The 12,840-nt window shown below is 30.4% G+C and overlaps 1 protein-coding gene across 1 annotated transcript in view; it reads left to right on the top strand.

Moving 5' to 3' along the window:
• Nucleotides 1-12,840, top strand: part of LOC106470247 (KICSTOR complex protein SZT2-like) — a 67,431-nt gene that overhangs the window by 38,725 nt on the left and 15,866 nt on the right. The window contains exons 16-21 of the mRNA XM_022398846.1: nucleotides 814-1,060; nucleotides 1,419-1,632; nucleotides 2,614-2,744; nucleotides 4,736-5,133; nucleotides 9,508-9,745; nucleotides 12,332-12,535. Of these exons, the coding sequence (XP_022254554.1) occupies nucleotides 814-1,060; nucleotides 1,419-1,632; nucleotides 2,614-2,744; nucleotides 4,736-5,133; nucleotides 9,508-9,745; nucleotides 12,332-12,535 (1,432 nt within the window). The remainder of the gene's footprint in view (nucleotides 1-813; nucleotides 1,061-1,418; nucleotides 1,633-2,613; nucleotides 2,745-4,735; nucleotides 5,134-9,507; nucleotides 9,746-12,331; nucleotides 12,536-12,840) is intronic.

Here is a 12,840-nt window from a genome sequence, read left to right as displayed (position 1 = left end):
CTTTCACTCTTTAAACACTCAAAAAGTCAAGGAATGCTCATAAAACAGTGCTAGTTTTAAATTGTTCAACTATAGTGAATTTGCAGATGTATATTGATAGGATACTGACAACAATAGTTGACTTCATCTTGCATTTATTTTTTGTAATATTAAGTATCATATTTAATTGTTTCTTTGAGGACCACTGGCCCTCTGAGAGATTCTAGCTCAAAAAGTGGATAACTTAATGCCACTCATCAGCAAAATAATTATTTGTTAAGATTAATACTGATTTTAGATCCATATATTATAAATATCATTTTGCTGTTAGTCAATCTTTAATTAAATTTTGTATGTGAATTTACCTTAATAAACATATAGAAATTATTGTTTATACATACAGTAGAAATAGTTGCATCTTTCAGCAGCAACCCCAGTTTCATAATTTCTTCTCAGAAAATAGCTGAAGGTAAAAAAAAAAAACACGAAGAAACTTACAAAAACAGTGTAAAATCCTTTTACAAAAGCAGATTTAACTCTAATAAACAGAAAATAACTTAACTGTCTTTTCCCTGAAATATTTTTATGCTGTAAACTTTATTTTATTTTTTGCTTTTAAATTTTAACTTTTAATTATAATTTTACTTATCCTTATATGCCATGCTTTAACCTAAATTATTGTGCTTTAACATTCTGCTTGAACTTTCTTTTTTAAAGCTATACTTTTACTTTACCCACACATACTTTATTAAGAGTTTTTAATTGAATTTTCAGATCTTACCTTCTTGTCTTAAATTTAAATAACATCATGTTGTACTTTTTAAACTATGTTAGAGCTGAACGTTCAAAGGATGAAGATTCAAGACAACTCCTCAGGAATATAAGCTCATGTGGTCTGCATTCTTTAGCTAATTCCAGGATTAGTACTAAAGATGTTCCAGCGTATTTTCTGGTTCGTTTTCTTCTTGGTGGATTATTGGTTTTGGAGGTTGGACTCTGTGATCCATATGCATACTGCCATCTGTATTCATTGGAGTTGATGCGCATGCCATATACTACACCCCGTGCCTTGAATTCACAGGTAAGTAATATTGATCAAATTCCTCATTAATTTTTTTTCTTGTTCTGAAGTAAATGATACATAAACTTGTTCAGTAAATTTGTTTCTGCAAATGGCTGAAAACCTCTAAGTTTTAAATTGTTTTTTTACTTTTGTTGTCTTAAGTGTCTTCAGAATATTATTTAACAAACAAATATTTTCTGGACCACTCTTTTGTCTAATATCCTTTGTTTGTTGAATATTTTATTGACAAGATAACTTAAATAACAGTGCTGCATTCTTCAATGTATTTTTATTGTAAGAATTCTTTTACTGTTGTTATGTTTTAATATTTTTACATTTAAGTGTTATATCTGGTTGTTCTTTTCCTTTGTCTTAGTTTATTACCACATTTCTGGATGAACTTGAGAGAATTAAAGTGAATATACATCAACATTCCTTCACATATGACTACCATCTTCGAACAATACACTCGTATATATCAGGAAGACAGCTAATATTTCGTCAAGGTTACCATCTTACAAGTTTCCTGGATGACTTTCTTAACTATTACCAGAAATCACCAAACTCTGCCCATAATCTTGTATATTCAGGTTTGTATGTTTAAAATTGAATTCTCTAGACAAAGAAAATATTATGCAATCTCAAGGTTAAATTTAGTGCACAGATACTCTATATCTGCAAAAGTTAGATGTTTGAGGATCTAGCATGTGGAATGACAGATTTAGTGATTTGGTGAAATGAAAGAGACAAGACACAGTGTTAAAGTTAAGAGAAAAATAAGATTAAACACTGTTTATTTGAGGTACGCTGAATGCGACAAGTTAGTTCTCTGTGAAAGGACTACTGTAATATGTGAAATGCTTAATTGAAATGGAATTGTCTGCGGACTTACAATGCTAGAAACCAGGTTTCGATACCCATGGTGGGCAGAGAACAGATGGATTTCTAGCTCTTTTTAATGCCTAATTAAGAGTAGGGGGTTGAAAATGGAGAGTAAAGATTGGTAAGATAGAAAAATTAATATTTTGAATAGCCTGTTTTCAACACCATTAAAGTATGTTGTAGAAAAAAATAAGCTTCTTACTGGCTGTCCCTTTGAATAGCTCTGTAGTAGAAATATGTGATAACACAGCTTTTGATAATCATTTGTTTAACCAAGTTGGATTGTATAAACAAAATTGTCTTAAACTTCTCTTTTAAAGAATTAAAAGAAAAAGCATGTGGTTTTAAATAAATAAAAAAAATCATTGAAAACTGAAATTCTCCTAGTTAAACAATTATAAGTTGAAACTATAGGATGGCTAGGGTGGTGTTTCCTGATTAAAAATTTATTTCATTTGAAGTTTAAAAAGATTACTATCTAATGTTTCAGTTTTTGAGAATAAATGTGTAAATATTTATCTACTATGTGAAAACAACTGTTTTATGTCTTGGTTTTATCTGAAATTTAGTTTGTTTACTGTACATTTAATGTGTTTAATTAAATAATTAAACATAACATTTAATAATTAAAAAAAAGCAAGTAGAAATATGAAGTATGTAAAACAGATTGGTTTGCCTAAAATTTACAGGATCAGTTATCATTGACAATATTAACATGCCACCACACCAGCTATACAACTATGTAATTAGTCATAATGAAGTATATGGGATGAGAGTCCTAAGAATGGTTCCTTTCTTACAAGATCCTATTTTGGAAATGGTAAGCCTTTTAGATAAGCTTTTAGTTTTTAGAGAGGATTTTGTCTTTTATCACCAGAATACTATTTAAATACATGATATTAGTAATATAAAAAGAAAAACTGCCATAAATCTTGAAATTAAAATCTAGGAAAACCTATAAAAAAAAGGGCATATTTATATATAAAAACAAAAACAAGATAAAAGTAAAGACCATGAATACTGGTGTATTAACCCTCTCACTACAGGTAGGTCAAAGTGTGCATGTCATGACCTTTTAGAGAGTTACATTTAAAATTTAATTAAACTACCTTTATATCATTCTATATGAAAAAACTTGGTAACAAAACATTGTTAATAAATCAAATTTTAATATCATACAAGATTTAAGTTCTTAATTGTAAAAGGAAATATTAAAAAAATCCTTAATCTCCCCTAGTATGAGAATTGTAGTGTTTGTTCTCCCTCTGCTCTAGTTTATTTACCTACCCTATGAGAAGTATCGAATTAAATGTAGAAATTACTAAGGCAAAGCGTACAGCCTTCAATTGTATTTTTTTTTTACTGTGCCATGCCACTCAGTGGCACAGCAGTATGTCTGCAGATATGACTTACAATGCTAGAAACCAGGTTTCGATACCTGTAGTTGGCAGAGCACAGATAGCCCATTGTGCAGCTTTGTACTTAACTACAAACAAATAATCATACAGAGCCATACACAAGAAAATAAGACCCACTTGCCTAGCCCATCTTTCACATTCTCTCTCTCATAAATTGCTGATAGTTTTTCTTGAAGCTTTATAGTATATTATTTATAACTTATAGAAAGCCAAATTGTAATATATCAAGTGATATATTACATTGTTTTCTGTATAGAGTATTGTCTATTTCACTTCCAGTTTGAAGATTTGCTCTTGTTTATTGACATTGACAAACTTAGCTAAATGTTTAGTCTCTTATTGGATAATTAGAAAGCCAGATAAACTTTGATAGTTATAGGACATTGCTTGCTTTATGTTGTTATTATTCTGTGTTCTTAGGTGTGTTATTTAATCAGATAAAAATTATTTAGTGTACTTGTACCCTTAGTAAGAGTCAACAGGAAAAAATCATATTTCTTGTTTTTCGTGTATATTCTTTATTTATTATTATAAAAGTAACTAAAACGTAAAAATTAGAAACTTGTTAGGTTAGATTAATAAGATAATGAAAACACAATAATAATAATTCTTCATAAGGTATGCTCATGAGCAGCTCATGCATTACATAATTTAATACAGTAACTTGAGCTATGCATTTGCCAGGTGATTTACAACTTGTCAGATTTAAAATTTAAGTGTAAACAGTTGTATACTGTTATGAGCTTTAAGCTATTTAGGATAAACAATTGTAGTTTTCTGTTACTATTTGCAGTCATTCTAGAAAGAAAAAAAGGATAATTTGGTTTATTTCAAATGAATGCATATGGAGTTATGGTAGAGAAAATAATGGATAAAATATAAAGTTTTACTAAAAAAAACGTTTATTTATTTAGGAAGTTTTAGAGATTATGCAAATAAAATTTGTCAATTTTTAGATGGAGTAAAGCATTTTTATCCTTGACATGAAAAATCACTTTGCTCTTGGAGCAGTCAACGCTTTGGCTCCATTTATTCACAAACAAATTTTTTAATAAAAAAAAATATTGTTTGTGTACAAAAGATTTGTAATGTTTACTGAAAGCTTATAAAATGTGAAGTTACACAAAAACATATTAAAAGTTATATTATGGAAACCCTGATGGTCACTTTGGGGTTATGACCTCAGTCGGATTGGCCAAGCTCGAAGCGAGAGGGTTAAATGAATATAATAAATACTTCTTCATGATTAAAAAGGTTAATTTTTCATGACTAAACAAGAAAAAGAACATGAAATATTGAAAATAAAATTGTATTATAATTTATCTGTTTATTTACTTTTTGTGAGCCTCATGAAATTTTATGTAAACTTGTAATATCAAAACAATTTTTTTAGGATACAGAATATGTGCTGGTTGAATTGTCAACACGCAAAGTAATCTACAGAGATGCCAATGACTTCAGGCAGACTGCTAGTTTTGATGTTGGCTTGTTGACTGCCCATGACACCATTTCCATCATACAAAGGGAAACTCGGGACAACTTTCAACCTTTGGTGTTCAAATTTTACATTCTTTTAACTAGTCAGCGAGAACTGTATCCTAAGCTTTTTAATTTTGGTTCCATGCTTGGGTCTTTTAGGCTTGTAAGGATTAAAAGAAAACATTCTTCAAGCAGCTGTAGCTCACGCAAAACTAGCTCAAACACGGATCCTCTCTCTAGCAGGAACAGGTTATATGATAGTCTTGAATCTTCTACTGAAACACAAAGTGATCAGGAGCACCCACAATACCGGTACCAAACTTATCATATTTAAATTATTTTAATTTAGTTTCGTTTTGTTGTGTTTATAGTATTAGCATTTTTCATTTAGTCATGAGTGGAAGGAATAACAAAAGTAGAAGTTACATATATGTTCAGGTATAACATGAATGATAAAAACACGAAAGCATCATATTCACATAATAGTTACATAACAGAAGATAATTGAAATTGGTACTTTAGTTAAGACTAGGCACAGTCACTGTTATAAAATAATGTCAGTCTCTCCCTCAGTTTATTTTCATGCAAATCAGGAATATAATCTGTTGCGTGGTCTGAAATATAAACAATTTTGCCCTGCCTTTATAAATGAACATATGATAAAGATGGCTTAATGCTTTTACTTATCATGACAATTCATTTTGATATGGAGTATGATCACCATGAACAACAAAGGCAGGCTAGTAGGAATGTTTTTTTAAGTTACACCATTGAGTTACCCTCAACCACTCATAAAAGAGCTCTCTCTCTCTCCGGGAAATTTCAGTGTCCTAACTTGGTAGAATGTGGCATGTCTTACAAGAGTATTCAACACCTGCTTGTGGAATTATAATCATATGAGTATTTAAGCCATTCCACTACATCAGTACCCCTTTCTTCAAGAAAGGTATTAACCAGTTTAGCATGGTTAGGGTGGATCTTCCATTAGGTAGAAGTTAGAGCCAATGGTACTAGTACGTGGCAGTACATAGGATTGTATGATGTGGTCTGTATAACATGTTGCATTAATAATACCATGACAAAGGATTTTAGAAGTTGATGCCTACCTGTGCTTACTTCTGACCTTACTGTACTTCCACCTGCACCATAGGTATCATATAAATATGGAGTTGGATCTAACTTCAGCTTCTCCAAATGAGTATAAACTTTTTATTTGGCTGTCACGTGAAGTGCAACTCATCTGTAAAAAAATATTGTTTTACCTGTCATTTGTCTATTGTGTGTGTTCTTGATTTGGAAGTGATTCTGTTAATGGCATTTTAAAAAACTGTCAACCAATTTCCAACAATCTGCATTGATTGGTTTCCTTATCTTATTACTCTCTACATAAGTGAAACTTCCAGATGTCTTTTTTGTTGTTGTTGTTTTGAGGTTTAGCCATAGTTTATGAACAACTTGGATTTGCTGAGACAAGATTGTGTAACAGTAAACATAATTCAGCCTGAATGACCAGTTGTATTTCAAATTATATTGGATGCCTGATTTCAAAACAATGAACTGGTGTATATGAGTGATATTATTTTGTAAAAGTGTTATTATTTTGTTATTACTATAATATTTTGATTACTGGTTGTCCTTTTGTTGTTTTATGCATTGCATAGTGGTATTAAACCTTTCGATAAGATTTTGAAGCTGCACACTTAACTAAAGGGCTAACTTGATAACCTAAGATATGATGTTCTGCTTTATAGTCTCTCAGTTCAGAGTTTTTCTGTAAGCATTTAAACAATGATTCCAGAAGTTAATAACTGACTTACTAACCATTCTTTTGTGTCTTTAAAGATTCACCAAAATGAAAATCTTGTAATATCAAGTGCTTGAGGGCTGTGCATGGCTGAGATGTTTCTGTGCCCAAACTTTGGTTCTGAGGGGTTTTGGCTCACTTTGAAATGTTACAAAAAATGCTCTGTATATTGGTGCACTGTAGGAGTGATAGTGAAATACCACTGTTTTGTAAAACAAGAGTAGTTCAATAGTTGGTTATTATGGGTGTTATCATCTGGCTACTTTTACTTTTGTCTGTCGGTTCAAAATAAGGGATGGTTTTTCATAGATAACCTGTGTGTCACCTTGTGGGAGAATTCAAAATGAGCAAAGAAACACATTTAAAATTTTTCTAGAGTACTAGTAATATGTGAAAATTTGTGATCACTACTTGACACGTGCATTACGAGTAATAACACTGTGGAAATGTGTTAACGTGAATTTAGCTTCATTAATTTGTTAATTTTTAGTTCTGATTTGCATAGTGGTAGCTCACATTCGTTTTTAGAAGCTAATAATAATAAAGGAATGTTTGTGATGGAAATGTTAAAATTACATTGATAGGTGAAAGATAAGCTCTTTGTTCATTATTTCTTTTGTTTATTTTTCCTTTATAATCCCATATATTATGAGATGTATTTAATTAGCTCACCTGGAAAAAAAGTTATTATGTTTTGTCACTTTTTTAAGGAGTGCCCACTTACTACGTTAATGACAGCCTGGATTGGATTACTAACACTTGTCACCAGCTGTTGGTACACAGCAAACTGCTACTTTTTCTCTCAAAGCCACTACAAGTTTATTGAGAATTTGTGGTTTGTTCCTCATGTAGCATTACAAGATGTTTCAAGCCAAGACTGTGTTAGCCAATGCAGTCATTATTTTTCCAAGCAATTTTTTTTTCTCTTGTTATTTGTTCCAGGATATCATACCACTTATGCTGCATCCAATAACCACTCCTCTGAACTTTGTTTCTTTGTACCAACTTAACTCTGTCTCACTATCTATGGCAGTTACTGATCTGTATAAACCAAATTCTGTGAAAATGGGCCTATTATGAGCTTGATGTGTTCTTTCCTTTTATGTATGGTAATATGGCATATTTGTTTCAACTGAACAACAATTAATAGTAGTAGAAAATGAAGTTAGATTTGATTATTGTATATACTTAGTACAAATGGTGGATGGCATTGCATCTCGTGTGCACTTTTACTACAAATAAAATCATAACTAAAAAGTATATATATATATATATATGTGTGTGTGTGTGTGTGTGTGTGTGTGTGTTGTATGTATGTATGTATGGTTGGATGTCTAGTTGTTGCAGATTATTTTATTTTGAAGTTAAGGCATTAACTAAATAAGAATAATGATCCAAATATGCCAACAGATAATTAACATATTTTTATGATATTCTACATACTAATAATAGGCTTACTGAAAATATAATTTTTCTATGAATGTGTAAAATGTAATTTTCACACTAAAAGCCTACCAGAAAAAAAATGTGAATTTAGCATTCAAGCTTGTAATGATTTAAATTGATGGTATTTGTACTTCCTAATTAACAATATTGCTATAAGACTGAGTATTTCATCATAATAAACACTGCTAATAAACAAGCTTTGAATTTGTAATAGTTTCGTTAAGCAGGGTTTTTTGGTCACTGAAGATGTTTGGTGTTGCAAATATCAAGTGACCATACTGTAAGCATAAAATACAGTTCCCACTGTTACATCCCCCAATGGCACAGCGGTATGTCTGCACACTTACAACGCTAGAAACCGGGTTTCAATACCTGTGGTGGGCAGAGCACAGATAGCCCATTGTGTAGCTTTGTGCTTAACTTAAAAAAAGAACAAAAACCCACTGTTACTTTAAGGCTGCTTATTATAAAAGTGTATGTTATGTTATTAAAACAAACGTATCATGAACTTTATTAGAAACTGTAAAAACCATTCATGAAATATCTTAAATGCATTTATTTTGCTTTAAGATGTTAGTTTTTATGTATGGGTCTTCTCACTAAAAGTAACATGAGACTGACATCCTTTGCTTAGCCAAGTAATAATTTTTTTAAAACACTTTGTTAATACTATTCACGTATCATTTTAGTTGTCAAATATGTTTTGTACTACTGTCACTTATTGTCACTTATTCAAATTTTCAAGATTTACTGTGTTGGATGAAAAGGATCTATTTGTACAAGTAGAACTTCCTAGGTTTATCTTTAATTTAATGTGGTTTTAGTTCAGTGTGAAGTATTGATGAGTATTAATCTGTTTTCATTGTGTTAGCATTTTACTGTTATACCATTTACAAGCTGTAGGAAAAGAGTGAGATTTCCAAAGCTATTTTATATGGAAGTTAGTGTCTTACTAAATAAATGCATACAGTTTATGTGACTAAGTTGAGCTTAGCTACATTATTGACTGATGAGGCATGTTTGGAGAGAAGTAAAAAAAAAAGAAAGTTCAATGAGATATTATATTGTTGTCTGTACCTAAACGTACATTTTTGTTGTACATAATTACTTATGGTATTATGTGATTCTAAGACTTTAGTTAAAACACAATGTTTTATGAACTATTGGGCAGTTTTGATTGATATCTTAACAAAATTGATGTTTAATTTCTTGCTCCTAGTCATTGAATTTATGGTTTGGAGTTACTTTAAACATTATCAGAGTATATTTTCAGTTTAACTAATATTAATTAATATGAAAGAATGCTAATATTTAAGCTTCAGTATGAATTTAATAACTTTTCAAGATTTTAATTAGAAATTAAACAACATTAAAACAAAAAACTGCTGAAAGAAGTATAACCCGTTAAGGAATAATGCATTGTAATATTTGTTTAGGCCTTATATGGCCATCCACAGAGTTTGTGATGAGGAAGTGTCATACCTGAGTTACTACAGTAACCATGAAACAATGATGCAAGACATATTAGAGGAGCAGGCTGAGCGTGCCAGAGATCATCTCACCAAAGTGGTTCAGCAAGCTGCTGTAGATTGTCGACGAGATTACCTATGGAGCTGCCTGATGAATCAAGGTCTGAAGGAGTTAGAAGGAAGTGGAACAGGATCTAGGGAAGGGGTCAGTGCCATTATTTCCAAATCTTGATCAAATTATGTTTGTTTTTTACTGAGAAGCATTGTAGCTGTCTATTTTTCACTCTCAGTTCAGGGGACAGAATATCCAGGTTTATATTGCAGTTTGTGAATCAAAACAACCCCAGTTGTGAATCACTTTCTTCTTTGCTTAACATAACATGTAAATCATTACTTTCTCTTGTATGTTATCTTTGAAACCTCCACAACACAGTGAAAGTGCCAAATATTTCAGTTTGATATACCAAAGCCAAAGCTGATGTTTGTTTCTCTGAAAATCCCACCAAATGGCACATACAGTATTTTCACACTTTGTCATATGCATATCAGATACACATACACTTTGTAGTAGTCTGTTCATGATGTTTATATTATAATAAGTAATTTACATTAAATTTGATTTATCTTGGAGAGGCGATAAATAAATTAGAGAAGCGGGGATACCTAAAGAAAAATGTCACATTTCTCATACTAGGGGAAATTCAGGATCTTTTTTTAATATTGCCTTATAAATTAAGAACTTAAAACTTGTATACTATTAAAATATAGATTATTAGCTATGATTTTATGCTGTACTAATTGGTATAACATGAACATAGAAAGTAGTTTAATTACATTTTGAAATGTATCTCACTAAAAACCTTATGACATACATAGTAAAGGATGCCTGTGCCGAGAGAGGTAATTACTGCTGAAAAGTCACTAGACATTTTCTTCTTCAAAAAGCCAAGGAGACCACATTATGAAGAGAGTTATGAGATCTCACCAAAAGAAAAAGAGGAATAAACTAGATTAATTTGAAAACAATTTGTGGCAATATCTTCAAGTCACTTCTTTCTCTGGTTAATCGATTGTTGCATTATTTTGTGGCAGCTGAGGTGTTTGGTATTTCCTACAGTTTTGAAGTTTTACTTTATATACCAGGAACTATTTTCTTTATGAAATTCTCTGTATGGTACAGTTAAATATTGGAATAAGAGAATTCTTAGAAATTGTTAAAAACAAAATGTATATAAGTAGAGATTTAGGCCTAAAAGCCATGAAAGTAAATTTTTGGAAATTGTTGTGGTAAATGGCATCACCTTTAAAACATGCTAATTATACACCTACGTAGGTTTATAAGAAACTTCATGTAAAGTTTTTTAACTTATATTTTTTTAACCTTTAGAAATGAATTATTGTGCAAGTAAAAACATTGATGTCTTGTTTGATTAATTTTATTTATGATTTTGAGCCAAAAAAATTTAATAAAAAATACCAAAAGATATAATGTAAAAAATAACTGCAGAGGATAAAATAGTTTGGTGGATTTGATTAGCAGAAACTGCTAATCAATACTGAATTTGATTAGCAATTAGCAAATATTGCTTAGCAACTTATCTATTTAACAATACCTTCAAACAACTCAATTATTTTCATATAATTTTTGCAAAAATAAACAAAAAACAACAGATCCCCTCCATTAAATATCGTATAATACTTCTCAATGTTAGAGTAATAGTTTAGCAGCATGCATTCTATTGATCACTCAAAATTTGAAAGAAGAAAACTAATTTTTTTCCAGAATAAAAATTCTTTGAGAATATCTGTCAAACTTTAGTACACTTGTTATAAAAAGGGTTAAAAAAATTGTGAAAACTTATTACTTTTATGTCTAGGTTTCCTAGTGTACTTTCATAAAATTACAAAAACCTAAATGTTTTTGTGCATGACAGTATGATTGTGAACTTCAACTGCACAGAGCATATTAATAAACACCCAACTTTTAATTTATCTTGTTTATTATTGCCAGATGGTGTTTGAGTAAGTGTTCATTTGAGTTTCTGAAATGAAGTTATTTCATATTCCAATATCTGAAATTGAAATTCTTGTATTGGCTATAACTAGAAGAGATAACTATAATTTAGAATTTTTATAATACGTTTTCGAGTTTTTGTGTCTTTGTTGTAAAAGATTTAAGTTATCACTGTGCAAAAGACATGGCCTTTTACAACACTCAAACTCATGAAGGATTCCTTTTTATTATGAAATATTCAAAATTTTTTTGTTCCTTTTAAATAGTGTTCCTTCTGATACTACCAGTGAATAGTTTTTCAGAAACTTTTTTTAATTTTGTGCATTTCTCTAAATTAAGGTAACACTGAAAGTAGGTTATAAATTTTTTTATTTCCTTTGTTAAGAGTTCTGTTTCATTATTTAATGGAATCATAAAACCACAGATGCATTAATTGTCTAAGCCTTGTATTACAAATCTGTCTTCATTTCATTGGTTATTAATGAAAAGAATTTAGTATAATTCTTAATCTATAACAGTTAGCCAGTTGTCGGTTGGAAGTGCATATTTTTGTTTTTTCATTTTAAAATTCAGTCATTGTAAGTGGTGCAACAAGATTGTTGCTAAATGTTCAGATTCAGTCTCAACTTCATTTGTGCTAAAGTTCAAACTGTTAAATCACCATTAAATAAGTTTCTTGAATTCAAAGTTTATAGTGCTTAACCTTGATGAATGACAAAAGTCTTGCAAAAATTAGGATTTTGTTTGTTGTTGACATGATTTTATCAACTACTGCAGTCATCCAACACCATCAACTATAATGAGTTCACCGAGCTGATGAAACTAGTAAAGACTGTAGGTTTGAGTAACGTCGATCCTCGGCTCTCTGTTTTTGACAACATGCACATTTCGTGGTATCAACGTTTAACTCGAGTTTTAACAATAAAGTATGCAGACTCACACATGTACTTTGTGTCACCTGATGGCAATATCATCTATGTGGTAGGTAAATTTAATATGTAATTGAAATTTAAAATTTTTCTAGTGTATTTATATAGTTTCCAAAGTTTTGTATATATGATTTTAAATTTTTAATTTGTTCTCTGATATTGTGTTTTGTAATGAATTTTTGTAGTGGCAGCTAACAAAGATGTACCATAAGTGTATGTTATGGTACTGTGCAAGCCACTATTATTAATTGTGATTTATTGTGTGTGTGAGTAGGTGTGTATATTCCTAAGTTAACCCTAAATGTTTTAGCTGATTGTTTATGAGCTTCTTTTAGTGTTGTTTGTTTCCTAATAACT

Source organism: Limulus polyphemus, unplaced genomic scaffold, assembly GCF_000517525.1.
Source record: "Limulus polyphemus unplaced genomic scaffold, Limulus_polyphemus-2.1.2 Scaffold3900, whole genome shotgun sequence".
In the NCBI taxonomy this organism is placed as follows: domain Eukaryota; kingdom Metazoa; phylum Arthropoda; class Merostomata; order Xiphosura; family Limulidae; genus Limulus; species Limulus polyphemus.
The sequence above is the reverse complement of the archived record's forward strand: the minus strand, read 5'-3'. Positions and strand labels throughout refer to the sequence as shown.